This window comes from Martes martes (assembly GCF_963455335.1).
Source record: "Martes martes genome assembly, chromosome: 6".
NCBI lineage: Eukaryota > Metazoa > Chordata > Mammalia > Carnivora > Mustelidae > Martes > Martes martes.
This window is the reverse complement of record NC_137893.1, coordinates 71,307,876-71,328,864: the sequence shown is the minus strand read 5'-3', so window position 1 is coordinate 71,328,864 and position 20,989 is coordinate 71,307,876. Positions and strand designations below refer to the sequence as shown.

General features: G+C 36.4%; 1 protein-coding gene across 2 annotated transcripts in view; it reads left to right on the top strand.

Annotated features, from left to right (window-relative positions):
• The window catches only part of LAMA2 (laminin subunit alpha 2), a gene marked incomplete at its 5' end in the record, with an annotated part of 635,124 nt that overhangs the window by 273,337 nt on the left and 340,798 nt on the right, over window positions 1-20,989 (top strand). For both annotated transcript variants that reach the window (XM_080805462.1, XM_080805461.1), the window contains 3 exons: window positions 2,919-3,079; window positions 15,967-16,107; window positions 18,262-18,435. In XM_080805462.1, the coding sequence (XP_080661588.1) occupies window positions 2,919-3,079; window positions 15,967-16,107; window positions 18,262-18,435 (476 nt within the window). The remainder of the gene's footprint in view (window positions 1-2,918; window positions 3,080-15,966; window positions 16,108-18,261; window positions 18,436-20,989) is intronic.

Sequence of the window (20,989 nt, the reverse complement as noted above, 5' to 3'; positions counted from 1 at the left end):
GATTTTGATAAGTGTTCCTTTTACTGTATTAGGGAAATTCTCTGCTATAATTTGCTCCAATATACCTTTGCCCCTCTCTCTCTTTCTTCTTCTTCTGGGATCCCAATTATTCTAATATTATTTCATCTCATGGTATTACTTATCTCTTGAATTCTCTCTTATGGTCCAGTAGTTGTTTTCGGCCCTTGCTCAGCTTCTTCATTTTCTGTCATTTGGTCTTCTATATCACTAATTCTCTTTTCTGCCTCATTTATCTTAGCAGTAAGACCCTCCATTTTTTATTGCACCTCATTAATAGCTTTTTTGATTTCAACTTGGTTATATTTTAGTTCTTTTTTCCCCACCAGAAAGGATTTTATTTCTCCAAAAGGGAATACTCTAATATCTTACATACCTTCTTCGAGCCCAGCTACCACCTTGATAATCATCATTCTAAACTCTAGTTCTGACATATTACCAATGTCTGTATTGATTAGTTCCCTAACCATCAGTACTGCCTCTTGTTCTTTTTTTTTGTGGTGAGTTTTTCCACCTTGTCATTTTATCCAGATAATAATATATGCATGATAGAATAAAATACTGAAAGGGTAGCAAAGACCTCAGAATAATGTACACTAACCAAATCAGAAGAAACCCAAAACTGTAGGGAGAAGAAAGGGGGAAAATGAAATAAAAATTATATATATAAATATAAATATGAATATATATATATATATACACACACACACACACACACACATATATATATATATATATATATTAGACTGGTGAATAGATCAGAGCCACCCACTTGATTTTGGGTGTATTTTGGTCTCTTAGAAAAAACTACCTCCCAAAATTTTAAGGAAAGTAAAATGTATATACACACAAAATAAGGGTAAACATGATAAAGGGATGGAATATGACTATAACGATGAAAAATTTTTAAAAAATTCTATAAAAGGAATTGATAAGATGGTTGGAAAGAGAAAAAAAAAAGTGAGGAGAGACTGTGATCAGGCTGGAGACTAGAACAAAGCCATGGCTAGATTTAGGGTATATTTTGATCTATTAGAAGAAATTGTATCCCAAAATTTTAAGGAAAAAAATCTATATGTATACAAAAAATAAGGTTAAATACAATGAAGGGATAAAATATGGCTATAACAATGAAGATTTTGAGAGATTTTTTAAGATTTTGAAAGTTTTTTTAAAAAAAGTTATTGTTAAGATAAACTAGTTAAAAAACATTGGAAGAGGAAAGAGGAAAAGTAAAAAAAAAAATAGAATAAGAAAAAAATAAAATTAAAAAATTTAACTTTGCAAGACTAAAGTATCATGGGGAAAAAGCCATGAATTCTATATGTTCCTTTCCCCTAGCTGTGGAGTTCAGCTGTTCTCATAGATCAGTGCACTTGGTCTTGGCTGGATGTTCTTGCTGATCTTCTGAGGGACGGGCCTGTTGCTGTGATTCTCAAATGTCTTTGCCTGAAGTGGTATTGCACCACCTTTGCCAGGGGCCAGGCTAAGGCTATCTGTTCGAGTATGCTCTTGGGATCTTTTGTTCTCTGAGTGCTCTCCATAGTGCTTTGGATATTGAGAGTGAGAATGGCAGCCTCCTAATCTCCAGCCCATTGAAACCAAGAGCTTGTGGCCCCACTCCTCAGTGCACTCTCAGAGAAAACCAGTCAGTCCCTCCCATCTCCGTGGTCTCTTGCCGTGCTCCGAGCTCACTCGTCCTGTGACTGAATGTTTTTATTTCTGACACATGGCCCCGTTTGGTGTCTTCAATCCCATCAGATTCTTGCCACGTGCTCCCTCGCCTCTCCTTGTGCAGGAGGAAGGAGGAGGTCTTCTGGATCTGCCACTTGTGGGGTCCCTCCTCAAAGAGCAGTGGTCTGATTGTGACTTGGATCACAGCTTAAAGTAACCCCACACTGAGAGCTCACTCCTTGGCTCTGTCTCTGTAGTCGGCTTCCCTGCTCCAATACCTGGGAGCTCTGCCGCACTCAGACACTTTGTGTGTCTTTCTGTGACCCCATGGATCCTGAGAGCACACTGTCCCCACGAGGGTTCCACCCCCACTTACCTGCTGGAGAAATGTCCTTCAGTGAAGTAGACTTCTAAAAGTTCTCTACACATAGTTTTAACAGAAGCAGTAAGACCACGAACATATGACATATGATTAGCATGTGGGTTTGACAGTCTTCTTCCCATCCTGCTATGTGTTTCCCCTTGTAATGCTTCTTTCTTCCCTCCTTTCCTTTCTTGAGTGGGCTATATTTTGCTGTTTTGCTCTTACATTCTTCCAGATTTTGAAAGACAGTAACTTGTACTTATTCATCTGAATTTTCCATTTTTAATCAAAGAGAAGAATAGAAATTGTTTTTTGATGATTTAAAAAGAAAAAGTAAATTTAAACTGCTTTCATTTTTCTCTCTATCTTGTTCTCAAAATATCTATTCCCACAAGCTGTCAGTCTTTTTGTTGTTCTTGTACCCAGTGATGTCATATTTAAATGATTGTTCTTTAATTTGGGGCTTAAGCAGTATATTTTTACCCACCAGGCACTTTTTCCATCTCATGGTAGTTTAAGCTATGAAGCAACATGTATCACAGGTCGCTGCTTATTCTTTGAGTATCATTAATCAGCTATGAAAATGAGTCCTTGATCATTGTGACAGTTTTTCTGTGGCCTCAATTTTGGTAGGAGCTTAAAGATTTTATCTTTCTTTTTTCATTCTTTATATTTGTAAAGATATGTAAGAGATGCTATGTTAGAGACTTGTAGCCAACTTCTAATTAAACCTTATACCCTTTGGGTTTAACTTTTCCTTATTAGTTTTTGTGTCAAAAAAGAATTATAAATGTTACTATCATGAAAATCTTAGGAATTTGTGTGTGTTTCAGTTGTTAATATGTGGTTCGTCTTCCCATAGGTTTGGCTCCTGGGTCTTGTCATTGCAAACCTGGCTTTAGAGGCGTGAGCTGTGACCGCTGCGCCCGAGGCTACACTGGCTACCCAGAGTGCAAGCCATGTAACTGCAGTGGTGCAGGGAGCACAAATGAAGACCCTTGTTTTGGACACTGTCACTGCAAGGTGTGTTGTGTATTCTGGTAAAGTCTGCTGTCAAGACAGAAAGTCCTTTTCCCTTTCTTTTCTGTTCGGTTCTGTCTATTTGACATTAGGTCAATTGTAACAACTTCTCCTATAAATATCCCCTATCTATCCTACCGTTGGCCATCCTCTTAAGTGTCTTTACAACCAGGATGTCCAAACATCCACCATTTGTCTAATTCTACCAACTCAAGAAGGACCGGTCACCCTAGGAAGAGGTGTCATTTCATAGCAAAATCCCCTTTCCCTCATTACCCAGCTAGTCTGTGAATTGAAAAATAGCATTACAAACAGCAACGATACACTCAGACCTTTCATACCTTCATATCTACCTCTGAAAATAATTCTGCCAAAGGGTTACATTCTGGCGTTTTAGATAATCTTTTGAAGTTTAGACCCAGATTGTCTAAAAATATTACATTTAGATTCTTCTGTTACCAAAAATGTAAGAAACCTTAGTGGAATTGATTGAAGTCTCAATTTTTCCTCCTAAGAGTACTTTCAGAAATATGACTTTATTTGTTGTACATACTCAGCTAATAGCTCATCATGTTAACACCGAGGGAGGCATTACAACCACAGCTTGTATGCATAGAGGAAACAGAGGCATGCACAAGTCTAAAATGACAGAACTGATTTCCTTTAACTGTGCTAATCAGTTCCAATACACTGGGGTTAAGCAGTGTTATCTACATTAGTTGACAGAATCCACTGAAAAAGTTAGAATGCCATACTGATATAAAATTGAATGTTACTTTTTTTTTTCCTTTGTTCTCAATCATGGTCAGAACCTTCTTAAGAACCTTTATTAAATCATTAGTCTTATCTAGGAAGCTGTAAATTTCATGAAATTATATGCTTCCATTTGTTATATGTGTATGTGCATACAAACATTAAAGTATAACACAAGAAGTAAATATTAGTATTAATGTGAAGTGTATATTGATTGGGACAAGAATGTCTGACATAACAAGCTAATTATAATAGTTACATAATTAGTGTATGCTGTATCATGGGTCATTTAGGTGTTTTTTCTGCCTACCGAAACTACACAACTCCTGTCTCTGTAAACTGGCAGAAAGTCCATAATCTATAGTAAAAGCTGTCAGATACTGGAACATAGTAAATTTCCTAGATATAGGACATTTTATTTCAATATTATTTGAAATAACAAATTGCTGTAGCACAGACCAAGACTGTGTTGCCATCTGGGTGTGATCACTTGTTTAAGGAGACCTCTGCTCTTCACTCTCTGTGTCTTTTTGGACAATCCTACAGGCTTAGTTTTTTCTCTGATACTTACCAAAACGTTGCTTGTGTGCATTTTATTTCTCTTACAAAACTCCAGGGAAATCTCTGAGTTTTATCACTTGTTCAAATAAAGGACAGGCAAAGCTGAGCTTAGAATGGAAGAGAAATTTCTCCAGTCTCTAGAATACAGGACATCAAATGGGAAAAAAGAAAAGGAATGTTTTTTATACCTACTGTTCTTACACTGGAGATGTCTAGTATTTGCAAGGAAAGAGTAACAAGTGAGGGAGGGATGCAGGCCTCATTTTTTCCTTTCTTTGGTAAATATAGAGAAAAAGGCTAGAACAAGAGAGCTATAGCCACTAGGAGAACTCGGAGGGAGAGCTCCTTGAGCCACTGCCTGCCCTCTGCCAGCTCTCTGTCTGCCTCTGTCTTGTACCGAGCAATTACAGTCCCAGTTAAGAAGCATCCCTTTTGGGGTGCCTGGGTGGCTTAGTGGTTAAATGGCTGCCTTAGGCTCAGGTCATGATCCCAGGACCCTGGGACTGAGTCCCACATCAGGCTTCCTTCTCAGCGGGGAGCCTGCTTCTCCCCCTCCCACTCCTTCTACTTGTGTTCTCTCACCGTGTCTCTCTCTGTCAAATAAATAGATAAAAAATATATAAAAAAACAAAAAAGAGGAACCATCCCTCTTACAAACACATCTGAAACTCTACACAGACAGTTAAAAGACAATAAACAGCAATTAAGAAATCATAAAAGAATAAATAAGTAAGTAGCATCATTAAAAGAGTTGCCTTTCAACTGTGTGACATTTTAAATAGATGACTATAACCGCTTAGATAAAACTAAATGTTTTTTTTTTTCTTTTAGGATAAAAACTTGCAGAAAACAGATTTCAATAGACATCCACATAGTTTTAAAAATCACTAATTATATGCATACAGCAAGTGAATTATATCATAATATGCATGCATGTAATGTACTATAATTGAGTACCTATAATCTCTTGTTTAAAAGAATAATAAATACACAGTATTCCAATAAAATATGCATGCAATTTAAATACTGAACAGACATTTATTCATGTAGAGAGAAATGTGGTAGGCCATTCTTTTTTATGAAAACATGATGAGACATAGGTGTGTCTGCTGGTTATTTGAAACAATATGGATCGATCAAAATGGTGTTTAACAAGTAAGACTTCATTGAGAAGCTGAGATACTGGAGACTTAAATTCAAATAAAATGTTATCAATATAAATGCTCATTTCCAAAATGCATATTAACCAGTAACACATACACATTTATTTGGTTGCATTATAACATGTAATTTTTTTAAAATAATTTTCATTAGGAAGAAATTTTGTCCTTCCTGAAGTATGTAGATACTTTAAGAAAGCACTTGGTTATGAAGTCTTGGACCTATATATACTTCTATTGTAAATTTTAAATGGGTAACATTCTATCAAAATATACTGAGAAAAAGGGACAACACTTCTTTCACTTTCAGTACAAGTATGCTGGATGAAACAGAGTAAATAAATTTGTAATTATGTTGACTCAGGAAAAGGAGGAAAATTTCTATATGTCAGACCCAAAAGAGAAACCTAAGTTAACAAGCATAAGCCCAAGCAGAGCTGAACAACGAAGGTCATGGGGTGGGGGGGTCGGAGGCTGGTCCTAATCTACAAATGGAAATAAGGTTGGAAGTTTTAATGGCCTCTCTAGGACTTGACATTGAGGTTTGGACTCAAGGAGGGAAATTAAAATTGAAGTTCACTTATGCTTGGACTCTAGAATTGTCCCCTGACAGTGAAACAGGCACTAGAAAATTCCACCTGCAAGCTGGCGGTGGCAACAGTAACTTTCTTTCTCCTTTGAGGCTCTAGGTGGGGGAAAATTAGTGTGCAGTGAGGCAGCAAACACCCAAACCTGTGTGCCACATGGGAATGGGGTCAGTTTTATTCTCCCTTTATGTTAGAATTCTTCAACATGTCAGGCAAGTGGTATTCCCACAGGAAAGAAAGTGCCGCCTCACCTGATGATGAGCTTGCCATAAAACAGTACACTGCACAATGGAAAAATAACTACAAAATGAAATCAGGAGCCACAGAAGTCAGAATGTTTGTACACCAAGAACTAGAAGAATAAGATAGTTTGCAAGAATTCATATAAACAGCAAAGTATATACTTTTATCATATTAATCATAAAATACATGAAAATGTATAATCATAAAACATGATGTGAAGATAAAAGAATAAAAAAGAATGAGAAAAACAGTACAAAATAGGGCCCTATATTAAAATAAATAAGAAACTTTGGAAAAGAAGTCAATATCATTTACTTCTAGAAATAAAAACTGTATACGGTTGAAATTTAAAATTCAGTGAATGGACTGAGCAGAAGATTAAAAACTGCTTAATAGAGAATTAGAAATGCAGACTTGAGGATATCACCTATACATTGACGTAGGAAGTAAAGACATGAAAATATGAGATGCTAAGTGGCATGGCTCATGGAAGGATAAAATTTAACAAAAGTAGCAGGAGTTGCCAAAGAAGAGACTAGATGAAATAGATGAGAAAGAATATCCAAAAATGATGAAAAGAAGAATTGTCAAGAATTAAAGAAAATTCAATATTTTCCGTTTGAAGAAGATAAAAAAGAAATCTACCACCTAAGCTCCCAGTAGGCAACTTGCCCACGAGTCAAGATTGAGAGAAAAAGTCTTATGTATGTTAGATATGTTTTTATTGCATATATCGTATCATATATGCAAGAGACAAATATCATGATGTGTGTTTGCCATTGTCAGTCCAACTGTATTGAAAACACTGCTCGATGATGTACATTCTTTAGCAAGGAGAATATTGAAACCAGAAGAGCATTCCAGTGGCTCGAAGAATGCAAGAATCTGTCTATAAAAAACAGTAGCATTTCTGTATGTCAGTGATAACCAATTAGAAAATAGATTGAAAATATTCCAAATAGGAACAAAAACTATATGATACTTAGAAATAAGTATTTTTAAGTGGAGATACTTTTCAAGAAGATTATTGAAGAACATAGGATAAAACTTTAAATGGGGAGATAGTAAATAATATCAAATCCTGGTGAAAACCAAGAGAAATGCTGCTGTCATTTGGGTAAATTAGTACTAGGACCTTAGGAGTACAGTGGGGTATCTGGTATCATTAAGATAATGAAGTCTGTCACTCAGCAACTCCACATCTAGACATTCACGCTAAAGAAACTTGTACATTGTGCAGAAAGAAGCAAAGAAAAGATGTCTTCCATATACATAATTGTTTTAAAAATTAGAAAAAAATCAAAATATCCATATATCAGTAAGAGAAATGAAGTGCAATACACTCATGAAATATGATAGAAGAGCTGTTCCAGTGAGTGAAATAGGTCCTCATGCCTAAGCATTGATAAATCTCAGAAACTTCAGGTGAGGTGAGGAAAACCAATGTCATTGTGCTGTCATTTGTGTGACATTATAAGACATAAAACAGTTTCATATTGTGTGGACACACACTTACATAAATTAAAAATTTTTAAATACACTGATATGTAGAATTTCAGAGACTAGTTAACACTAGAGAAAAGGGGAAGGGACCAGGATAGACATGAAGTAAAATTCAAATGTGCCTCAATATTCCTTTAAAATATATCTGAAACACACATGAGAAATGTTAATATTTTTCAACCTCTAGGTTATGGGTAGTGGATAAATGTCATGTGTACTTTTCCGGTGCTTTAAAATAATTCCTAATTTAAAATTTCTTTAATCAAAGGAAAAAAAAGATTTCCTGATTTGAAAAGAGGTAAATGAAATTAGTATGTATCAACTGCTATCAACTTTACACAGATATTCTGTTATATCTGTTATATCTTATTTACTCAATGATATTAGTGAACATCATCCTCATTATATTTCAAAATATGAAAACAATGTTAGCTCAAGACATGAAAATACTTACTATTTTTTATACATTATTAACATTTTTGAAATTCCTCTATCTTCTTGTGAGTTACAAGAGGGAAACATTCCCAGATATATGAGTCAGTTGAATGTAAATGCTGGTCGGACTCTTGGTATTTATTTTAAGTACCACATGCTAGAAATTGGCTCTTTTGAAGTTTGGTGTCATGTTATCCATTCAAAGGCTGTTGGATTACAGACTCTGATACATAATATAAACTGACCTTGATCTAGGTTGTAACATGTGCTTTTATTTTATCAAAGTCTTATAACAGAAAGATAAATAGTGAAGTAAAAGATTAGAAATCAAAGTGTGTGTTTTCGCGTGCTTCGCTTTGGGTTTTCTACTGCACTTTCCATTAAGTCCTTACTGGCCAATAAGCTTATGTGATCTGACCTTGGGTTATCTTCCCAGAATGTTCTGGAGCTTCAGTCCCTGTCTTCTAGCCTGAATTACATTCCTCGGGGGCACCAAGCTCTTTCTGGAATTTCAGAGTCTATTTAGAAGGGTGGGAAAACCTCACCCCTGGCCCTGGCCCTTTGCATGCTAGGCAGTTTTCAAGGTTCATCTTCACCGTTTTAGCAAAGCTGGGATCCTGGTTCCCCTGATAGAAATCATTCTCCTGCAGTAATCACTTATAACATCCTTGTCTTTTCCTTTATTATCTTTTCACAACTTGCAATCTATTTAATGTCAGCCTCACTTCTGTTATTTTTTCCATCAATCAATAAGAAGCTGACGGTGACTCATACATTAAAAAAGAAGGAAGAAAGAAAATGAAACAATTGCAGAGATTTGAAAGTCACTAAGTTTGGTTGATACCTATTTCTTAATCTATAAAATGATGATATTAAATCTTTCTTGCCTAACTCTCAGTAGGTGTAATTATAACATCGAAGCCTTTTGAAAGTATAAGAGATCGTCATAAATACGTACTAATTACTTTTTCTGTTTATTTATATTTCTTTTTACAAGTAGAAGTAAGTTTCTACTCTTCTCCTCTAATGGGATTTGCATGGTGTGTGCTAAGATTTTTATTGGTTTTGTATTTCCCTTTCCCATTTATATACAGCAGTGATCACCTCATTAACTTGTTAGGCTCAAACCCTGGGCATTTCTACAAAAGACGTTCAATTTATATGTTTGATCCTGAATCTAAATTACAGATGTAAATTTCTTAGCACAAGAAGTGCATTCCAGAGTTTGTCTCCTGCAGCAGTGACAGTTGAGAAATACTATGTTTTTCAATTTTTAATATTAAAGGCTAAATAAACTTGTATGAAGTGAGAACTAATTTTCTTCTATTTTCTTCTTGCTTCTAACCACCAACTACTTATTATTTAGCCACGGAACAGTGTATTTAAAGAGTAAGCGCTCAACAAATACTGCTAATTAGCTAATTATCCTTCTTTTGTTAACTTCCTTTAATACTTGGATGCATTAGAATGAAGGCCATAACAGAGGAAAATCTGTAATTGACTACAAACACCCCCCAAAAAACAGGCATGACTACAGCATTTCTAGAGCAATTATCACACAAAAAAACTTAAATGTCACTGGAGATACTCCGGGTAACTTTGTCAATAGAATTCCCGGTTGACTAACAATCACGGTTAAACATGTACCACTGGAGTTGTACCTAATTTATAAGAAGGCGGCTTCCTGAGAATGGCTACAGGGAACCGATCGTGACTCTATTTCTCTAGAGAGAGCCTTTGCCGAGGGAACTCTAGCAAAAAGAAAATTGGTGTCAACCCAACAGTGTCTGACTCTAAGAAAAAAGAACCTAGTAAGGTTTTTCTAATTAAGCTTTGTTTTTAAAGAAAAAACTGCTGAAGGAGAAAGACCAGTTATCATAAATATTTTGTAAGGTAGACCACAACATACCTACTTATCTACTCAGCTAAATATGTGCAATAGAAATATGTGTCTTAAGCACGCATGTCTCCAGAAGGGGGTGAAAATTGGCTCTAAGAGGGGTGAAAATACCATTTTCATTTTACGTATATGGCAAGCATATGGACACAGTGCACCTGTACACAGAGTATACCTGTGGAACGAAGATTTCATGGTGAGGATGGTATGAAAATAGAAAAGGTAATGAAATAGGCTCCTTAAGGGCTTGAAAATAAAAATCAGGCTGGGAAGCACTGGTCTAAAGGGAAGAGGCACTATTTATCATCAGCCTATATAAGGATAAATATATTTATTACGTGGATTATTTAGCATGGAAAAATGGTTGCTATTACTAGTTATTATTTAGTTATTTTAATGGAACCAACTAGAGTAATGGTTTAGAAACCAAGAAAGTGGACTATTTTGTTTTAAGAAAATAGTGAAATATAAGGGAATATTAATCTCTAGAGTGGAAGTTGGGAGCATTCTAGAAATTACCTATTTCTTGGGCTTAGGTGTAAAAATGATCAATAAATTTGTCAATTATTTAAAAAACTATGGAATTCTATTAGACTCTAAATAAACTATTAAAATTACTGGATTGACAAGAGCTGTCATTTGAATGCTGAGAGAGAATAGATTAGACCCCCTTTTGTTTAAATAAACAGAACAAACTTTAAACATTTTATTAAATTATATGTTGACTCTTCTTGAAGTTGATCAGTACAAAGAAATAATAGAATGATAGCTAAAGCAGAGAGAAATCTCACAACCAAAATAACATTTGGGCTACAGGTTGCAAATGCACCATTATTAGATACTGAAGATCAATTCCTTCGTCACCTGTCTTATTTTTCTGTCTTATTTTTCCTTCAGAGAGGTGGTGGACTCTGGAGATGAATCTGGTGTCTGACTCACAACATGTTCTCAGTAACCCTTTTGGGGCAGTGACTTCCTTCTGCCTTGTTGTATACTTATTTGTCCATACCCTTACTTCCTTTGCTATAATCCTCCTGGACATTCTTATATTTCCTCAGGCATTTTGCATAATGGTTTATGTGTAGTACACCACCTATGATTTGATGAATGAGTGAGTAAAAATAGCAAGTAAGGGAATAGTGAAAAATAACATAGGTTTTATTAATAATTTGATACTGACAGCATAGTTAATTAAACTGCTCACGGAACTTACCCATAAAGCAGAAGATTCACTCTCAATCTGAGAATCAAAAATTCAAATCAGAAAGATCTTCCAAAAATGAATCAGGAATATAATCATAGCCACTTCATGTATGGCATTGTTGATGAACCATAAAGAAGTTTTGAAAAAGCAGTTATGTACCTTAGAACCCATAAAAAGAATTGAGAAGAAAGCTGCCAAGATTTTCTAGGTGATCAAGTTGCTAGAAGGTGGGGAACTTGTCTCCCTAGAAGTTTCAGTGTAAGTCCTGGAACGCTATGGCTTTGTGTTTGAATTGTGCCACTCTAAAAATACATTAAATATCAAACTGTGATGTTTTCCCTGTTTTGAAGCTAATATCATTCAAAAGAAAACTTTGGAAACACAATCCTTAAATAAGAAATTACTTAGATAATACTCTCAAGGAAGATTGGAAAAGGAGGAAGGAAGTAGAACCTGCAATAACTAATTTATTCTCTGCAAGTTGAGGCATGACCAGAAAGCAGAGCTCTAGTGATCTAAAAAGATTTTATCCTCAATTCATGTTCCTGTCCGCTTTGAAAGGCCCTTTCAATTAAGCCATGAGAACAGATACCTAAGTCGGTACTATATCCAGCATATTTACTATTTAGTTTTGGCTTAGTATTTGTCTATTGTAGAAACTGAGAACAATCAGAACCAAGCACTTTTCAATCCAATGAACCCAGCTACCACTCACTCAAGAAAAAAATGTGGTGCAGACTCAGGACTAAATAAGCAGGAGTCTAGCAACTTAAAGCTGTGGCATGAAGCTGACATCCTATGCAGTCATGTGTAAGGCCTATGCGGATCTTATAGAAGTTGATCGTTACTTGTGAGGAGCGTTGAAGTAAGCATGGTGGTGTAGAATAGGATTAGCTTGAAGACCTAGAAAGAGTTCTAAAATGTTTGGGTTTGAAGATTTGTCACAACAAAGCAAAACTATCACTTTGGGTAGCCCGTTTTTCTAGGTATAAACATCCTATTATCTTTACTATGGTGTGTTGGGGGCCCCCAAGACCACACTCATTATCAGTGATTCACTAGAAGGACTCGCAGAATTCTGAAAAGTTTTTGTACTCACCCTAATGGCTTATTACAGCAAAAAGATATAGATTAAAATCAGCAAAGGCAGAGGTGCATAGGAAAGAGTCTAAAAGAAACCAAATGCAGACTTCCAGTTATCCTCTCCCAACGGAATCATACGGAAAGTATTTATTTCTCCCAGAAACAATGTATGAGGATATTTATGAGGTATTCCAACCAAGGAAACTCACCCAAGTCTTGCTATTCTGGATTTTTATTGGGAGGTCAGTCATTGAGGTATGAAGCTCTCATATGACTGACCCGGTCTCCAGATCCCCCAGAGATCAAACTGATACATTGTGACTCAGGGCCCTAGGCAGACAAAACTATGCATTCACCATAAATGGTATTGTAAGCTGATAAATGTGGTGCAATGTCATGGTGAAACAAAACTAGACATTCTCCATAAATGGGATAATTAGCATAAACTGTCTGATATGACCCCTGACCCCAGGTATACAAAGACACTTTTATCAAGCAGAATATTCCAAGGGCTTATAGGTTATCTCCCAGGAGCTGGTCAAGCAATGGTCTTTTTAGTTTAGAATATGCAGGGTTTGAGCATTCCAGGCCTATTGAATTAACACTTTACTGCACCATACGGTGTTGAAAGAGTACCAGTGTCTCGTCTTTTTTAGACATTTTACCTCTTCCCGCCAACTTCGGTGCATCGAGTATAGTTCTTTTGATTTACCTCCTGCTGAATGACCTATAATGATTTACCAATTCCTGAGAGAAAAGATCAGTATCTCAGAGTAGCCTTGGAAGTTCATTATGTGAGAGCAAAGACCCTGGAAGCCAAGTACTAAGTACAGACCCTAGCACACAGGAGCTATTCAGTGTGTCTGTTTTGACAAAATAAATAATGAATGAATCATTTACCCTTTGAATTATTTCTTGTTTCCAATCTCTTTCCTAACCATGGGTCTTTCATTTTATCTCCTCCAACAGGTTGAATTTTTAAACCATTCTTCAAAATTGCAAAATGGCAAACAATTCCACTCCTGTCACAAAGCCTCCTTAAGCCTTTGTAGCACAATTAGTCCTTCCTCCTCTGTGTTCCCATAATATAATTGATTTCTCAGAGGCACAATCCTGTTCCACCTAGCATTATAGTGGATTGTAAATTTATCATTTTACCTGGCTCTAGATATTGACTTTTAAAGACAGAGACCTTGACCTGTCCATCTTTAGAGTCCCTAGAATTCCTACTCTCTTGTGTTGATACAGGTTATTAATTAATTGAATATTGAAATTATTTAATCCTATTTTTTCAAGGTCATATTACCAGGCGAAAACAGAGATAAGGAAAATGTAATGTCTAAAAATTTCAAATTGTTGAACTCAGTCCGAATCTCAGAAAAGTAGTATTACAGGTTCCAAATTAGAGTAAATGAAGAGCAGATTAGACCAAGTACATAAGAACACAGTCTACAGGGGCACCTGGGTGGCTCAGTGGGTTAAAGCCCCCTGCCTTCAGCTCGGGTCATGATCCCAGGGTCCTGGGATCGAGCCCCGCATCGGGCTCTCTGCTCAGCGGGAAGCCTGCTTCCTCCTCTCTCTTTCTCTGCCTGCCTCTCTGCCTACGTGTGATCTCTGTCTGTCAAATAAATAAATAAAAATCTTAAAAAAAAAAAAGAGCACAGTCTACAGAACAGCTATAGTGTGTCCTCAGTGGGATAAGCTAAATTACAATTACAGAGATGTTTCATCTTTCCTGACTATATACTCTTCTGAGGACTCCCAACTTCAGAGCTTTGGGGAATTATTTGTCACCATAGGTCTGAAACTAGTTTGATTAGTTTTGCTGACATTTATCATCTGAAAATATCTGAAATCTACCTTAGAAATAAAAATTAGCAAGAATGTCTGTGGCAATAATTCAATTTGTGTATTTATCAAGTTGCTAAAAATTAAAATGTGAAATGGGCCAGGAGAAAGCCCTTTGTTTAGGGTTCCCAGCAATATAGAAGTGACTATGGTCTCTTAAGTGGGTCATAGAAATAAAGAGTCAAAAAGTTAATTTCAAATAAATTATTCTCTCAGATACAAACAGAACCTCTTTATTTATTTATTCTTACAAATTTTTCTATTTTTTCACACTCTTGTTCTCTCTCCTATTTTTTCTCCTATGTTCTCAAATCTTATCAACCCTATCTTCTGCCCAATCTTGGTTTACTAAAAAAATAATTATATTAAACATCTACTTTATGCATAGCTCTTTGCTGTGGATGAAAAACACAACCACCAAGAAATTTATTTAACCTTAGTAAAATTTTGTTTAGCTAGTGCTCAGTGTTGTAACAGGAACCTCAGCATTTTCTGGTAGTATAACAATAAGTAAGACAAGGTTTCTACCTCTGAATAGATTATGGGGTATAACTAGGATATACCTAGAGAGAACAAGCTCAGAAGATACAGCTATGTGGGCTTTTTTGGTGGTCATATTAGAGCAATGTACAAAGGACTATGAGAGCACAGCTGAGAGAGAAGTTCTCTAAGGAGAAGGAAAATTTCAGAATTAAGGTGATGAAGGAATTCAAGGAAGAGAAAAAATGTGGAGCAAATCCAGGTGTAGGGAATACGGAGAATTTGTTTCTACAAAGCAAGGAGCGTTCATTTAGAAGTTACTAGTTAAGATTAACTGTTCTTTAAATTGAGAGACTGCAGCCTTCCCAGTTTTTCATCAGATAATCAGCTTTCCCTGGCCCGAGTCCACAGTATAGGCCCATCTATAAACAAATGATTTTTCAGTATGTGGGGACTAGGATTAATGATACCAATCTGGAGAGCAGTCACCGCACGAGATTTATATTTCCCATATTATTACTATATGATTCACTGGCTACACCAATGTATTAAAGAAACACTGAAAATTAACCAAGAAAAACTTTCCTCTTTTCCTGCTTGGTTGCATCAAGGAAATCTATGGCCGTTTACTCCAGTTTCTGTCTCTGTCAGGTTCTCATGGTTGCCTCAAGTGTATGTTTTTTTAATATGTAATATGGAAAGTATTTTGTCCTCTGTATAATATCAACATGCTGTTCCACATCCATTAGTTTAATTCTCTAATTTTATCACATATCATGTGTTCTCAGAGGAAGTGGTTCAACAACAGAGGTTGTGAAGCAGCCTGTGCCCATTTTAGTCAGTGAAACTCACTGCTTTATTTTTCATGGCATTTACACCACACTCTTGATATACATGAAGATCAAATTGTAGCTTTTACAACAGGGGATCAGGATCCAATATCCTTTCACGTCAATTTGGCTAGAAAGGAGATAGCTTAACATGGAGATTTTGAGCAGATTAAAAAAAAAAAAAATCCCTATCTTTTAAATATGGTTGAAGGGTAAAATGAGGAATATCCAGTTTATAATTTCCTTTCACGGAACTAAATAGAGACAGTTCTTTATCTTGAAGGGTATCTCTGTTTCTGTTTGTAGGAGAATGTTGAAGGTGGGGACTGCAGTCGCTGTAAAGCCGGCTTCTTCAATTTGCAAGAGGATAATCATAAAGGTTGCGATGAGTGTTTCTGTTCCGGGGTTTCAGACAGATGTCAGAGCTCCTACTGGACCTACGGCCATGTAAGCAATAGCCTTTTCATTTCGTATGCTGCTCCATGGAACCTCCTTGCTCCTGTTCTTTTGTAAGAAATTTTTTTTAAAAAATGGTTTTCTGGTAGTAAGTTTCTACTTACCATTATCATGAAGAAGGGATTGAATTTTCTTTCAAATGCTATTTGTGTATCTTTGATCAAAGACTTAAAGGTTTTGTTTGTAGCCACGTGGAGCCTGGAACCTCTTAGAAATAGTAAATATTCATCTTTTCAGTGTCCATGATTACTTTGTGAAGCAGTAATGGGATTAATGTGATTATAACCCCTAGGGCATAGGATTCAATTGAGAAAGCATCAGATATGCTATGCAGAATTATGTATTCCATTCACCAATGTTTTTGGTATACAAATTAAGAAGGATTGCTCCCCATTGCCTTTTCAGCTCTGCACAGACAGTGGTTTGTGTCCTGATAGAGGATGTGCGAGAGGAAGAGGGGACCCTTAGGGAATTTCAAATAGCCTGAATGGCAGCTCTTAAGACTACAGAGTAGCCGGACGCCAGCTGGAGAAAGAGAAGCCTAGAGGAGAATGAGAAACTCTACCAGCCAGGGTTGCGAAGGCTAAATTAGATTCTTATACTTGGAGAACCACTGGGATATTTTATCAGGGGAGTGGTAGGACCAGGGTTGTGCTTTACAAAGATCACATTTGCAGTAAACTACCTTCCAAACACCCCTTCAACTTTAATCAGTTAAGGAATACTTAACATAGCTACAGTATTCTCTTCTGCCTGTATTGCTTTTATGTCAAGTCCAAAATACCATGAGTGGTTTCTGATTGTCCTCTCATGTCTAAATCGGAATCTGTACACTATCAAATGTATTTGCTTTCAGAGCAGATTGCATAGAACCAACAGCAATTAGGCATCTAGCCCACTTCCCCTCCTGTTTGTAAAGTTTCACCCCACGCTCTAGACTGTTCCATTAACATCAAAGTTTCATGGCCAGCAGAAGAGCAGAACTGACATTTAGCCTTGTTTCTCAGCAGTTAGGTCCAAATGATATTTGCGTTTCAGTAAGCCTTCTGGAAGGATCTTCCTCTGAATCTCACTGTGCTTAGAGTCCCTGAAGGATGATGTTGGAAAGAGAAGAGAAGGAAGTAACACATTTCTTAAGGTCTAGTCCCAGCTATTCCACAACTTTTGAGAGATGAAGAATCAAATGACCTCTACCTGAAAAAAAAAATTTAAAAATATGTCATCCACATATTCTCATCATCACTATTCTGCTCCCCATCACCTACAACACCAAGCCACTCACACACATCTAAGTGGGCCCCTGGTAGCCACAAACCTCCGTATCTTATGTTTTGTCCCAACTAGGTAGGGCAGTCTAAATCAGAATTGGAGCTGTATGCCCTCCCTTGGCCAGACTGTAAAGATGGAAGAGCAAGTCATCATGTGTTTCCTAATTTTTCCTTTAAGGCTCCTTCCTTTTCTGGGCCAAGGATCTAGGCTATGAATTCCTACAGCACTTCCAACCCCATGGGAAGGACTAGGTATAGTATTGTGAGCTGTGGCCATAGCAACAGGCTAGTGGATTCAAATGTCCTTAAGCCTCAAAACTGAAATTTAATTAAATGAAAGGGGTAGAAAAACAATGCAAAGCTACCTTTCAGGCATTTGCATATTTTATCTCTTTTCTTCCTATGTTTTACAAATACATATGTAAAACCTTTTATAATTACTTTTCTCATAACCAATAGGAAATTATTAGCGGAGTGAAAAATAGGCAGTTTAGAGCCCAGCTATCTGATAATTTATATAACAGTCTAATCCTTGTGTAACTTTAAACAAATTTCTGTTTTTAAGAAAGAAGTATTTGGAGTCCTAACTCCTTAAAAAACACTGGATCAATAAAAACAGATGATTACATATTACTATCCAAAGTCCTAGAATTAACAAGAACACAGTGAGACTCTTATGATGAGTACCTATGATAAGTTTCACATTTTCCACAGCTCTCCTATTTTTGTAAACTTTAATAGGTTTTTTGTTCTTGTTGTTGTGTTATTGTTTTAATTTCCAAAGATTGGACACTACACCGAATAGGAAAGAGAAAAAAGTGGAGGTGGTTTTTGGTTTTGTTTTTCTTAAGTAAGATGATCGTGTGTTTTCTTGAAGATACAAGACATGCGTGGCTGGTACCTGACAGACATCTCTGGCCACGTTCAAGTGGCTCCCCAGCAGGACGACTTAGACCCGCCTCAGCAGATCAGCGTCCGCAGTGAGGAAGCCCACCGTGCCTTGCCGCAGGGTCACTACTGGAGTGCACCAGCTCCGTACCTGGGAAACAAAGTAAGTCCGCGCAGTGCCAGCTTCTTGCCGCTTTGCTTTAGCCAATCAGTACAGAGAATGGGTTTTATTAAGTATTTTTTTAATTTTTTTAAGATTTTATTTATTCATTTATTTGTCAGTGAGAGAGAGAGTACATACAAGCAGGCAGAGTGGCAGGCAGAGGCAACGAGAGAAGCAGGCTCCTCGCCGAGCAAGGAGCCCGATGCGGGACTTGATCCTGGGACTCTGGGATCATGACCTCAGCCGAAGGCAGCGGCTTAACCAACTGAGCCACCCAGGCATCCCTTAAGTATTTTTTTAAATAAAGATCGGAACAAATTCATGGTGCATCGGGCAGCGAGAAGCAACTAAATCAGTTTAAGTTGGACGTTTCTCCCCAGGCCTGCTGGGGGAAGTATGTATACCAAAAGTGAATGGTCTATATAGCATCCTTAATATACAACTTTACACAGTTGGTGTTCTGTGCTAACTTTTTTGGGGGGACGGCGGGGGTGGGTAGTGTCTAGGTCATTTTTATGCTTTTTGAATGACTGACTACGCTGATGAAGACTCTAGGATATTTTTGTGAAACCTTGAAGATATTTTTGTGAAACAAATGATAAATATTGGAAGGAACTGTGTTGTGTTTACTTGAAATAGCTGTTTTTTCTAGAGTTGTCCGTGGTAGGATACTTACTGAAGTTTTCCTCCTCTGTTTCTATTTTATTTCAAAGCTGATATTCAAGACAGCTAATTTTTCTACCTTGTATGAATGTTGATTGAAAATGAAATTTATTAGATAACTAACTTAATACTTGCCATGATGCTTGTGCAAATAACATATTTTCTGGAGCTCAAAAAGAAAACTACACTAAAAGAGTGCCAGATTGAAAGCATCTTTGTTTTTTAAAGCCCACTGAAACGTTCATAAAAATATAAACAGATAAACAAATGTAGCAGCCTCAGAAATGCAGGTGGTTTTTGTTTTTATGTTTTTTTTTTCTTTTGTGGATGAATTCTACCTAGATAGAGGCCTTTGCTTTTATCATATTATTTTAAGAGTTTGTCAGAAACCAAATTTGGTGTAGTAATTCTAAATGGTCTGCTTGTTCTGCAAAAGTTAGTACCTTATCAGCTGATAGTTAAATTGCCTAATCACACCAGAAATTGTAACGGTGACAGAAAAATCCCTTAGCAACTTGATGCTATGTAAGCCTCTGAGTTTTCACCTATAAGAATATAGTGATGTTTTTGATGAAATCTTCATTGACAAAACAAGCAAAATATATTTATTGTTAGTGGTTCTCTTGCACAGAGTATGAGTATCGAGAAAGAAAGACTTAGTAGTTCACATATTCAGTGAATGGGAACTGGTGGTTTTAGCTGATTAAAAAAAAGAATTTAAGTAGTGGCCAGCGTCTTATTTTTAGCAGACTTCTAAATGCTATTATGAAAAATGTGTTAATGAATAAAACACGTTTTTCAATGAATATGTACTTTAAAAGAGACAGTGTATATGGCATAAAATTCTACAACTGTAATAAAAATCCAATTAAACTTGTATTTGTAAGGCCTTTTACAAGAAGAAGTCATTCTATCCTGTTCTATTTTGGAAACTCCTTTATTCCTAACAAGAATAAAATAGCATAAAACAGCTTAAAATTGCTAGAAAAAATAGATAAATATACAAACTGTTAAATTTTTTGCCCCTGTTCTGAGGAGTTCAGAGAAGAGCCTTGGGTCAAAATTGGATGTGTTTCAAAGGTCTTATTTTTCTTACAATGGTGAAATTTATTTAAGAACAGCTTATAATAGAACATTCTTTACGGCTTTTTCCATATTTTTTATTCGGTCATATGCTTTTTCTTTCTGTTGGCTGAAAATCAAACTGACATAAGGAGAGCAAGCAAATCGGATACTAAATAGCACCAGAGCAAAGAATTTGGACATCCTGTTCCTAGTTGTTGGTGCCCAAAGATAACTTCCTTTATCCTGGCTGAACTATTTCTTAGAACCACCCACAATGAAGACTTCATATTCCCCCACAGATCATTTCCACATCAAAAAGCTGTATTTTCCTGTGCTTCGACTTCCACTCAGTGAACAAAATAATGGTAACAGGGTGTGCAAATTGTTTGAATATGGAAGACATTTTTTAATGTAATGTGGAAGCCCTTGGTGGTTTACTGTCAGATATCTCAGTATGAATGAAACAATTTGCCTTAATAACTGAACCATATAAATTTTTGATACTACAATAATACTGCAAGCTCTCACAAATTACCTCAGTGCATCTTAACTGCCATGTCACATCACGTAAATTATAGTCATGATGACATGCTTAGTGTGGTTGATTTAATATCTTGCTAAGGAAATGGAAAATTGTAGGGCCTTGTTTATAAATTCAATAAAGCCACTTTCCTAAACAGTTGAGGCTAAATTCTTTACCAGTAATTGCTGTTCAAATCAGAGCCATTGCCAGAATCTGATAGAAATAGTATATCAAGAAACTGGTGCATCTGCTTTGATACTGAATTTCATTTACATCCATGACCAGGAGGCTGTGGGTATATCA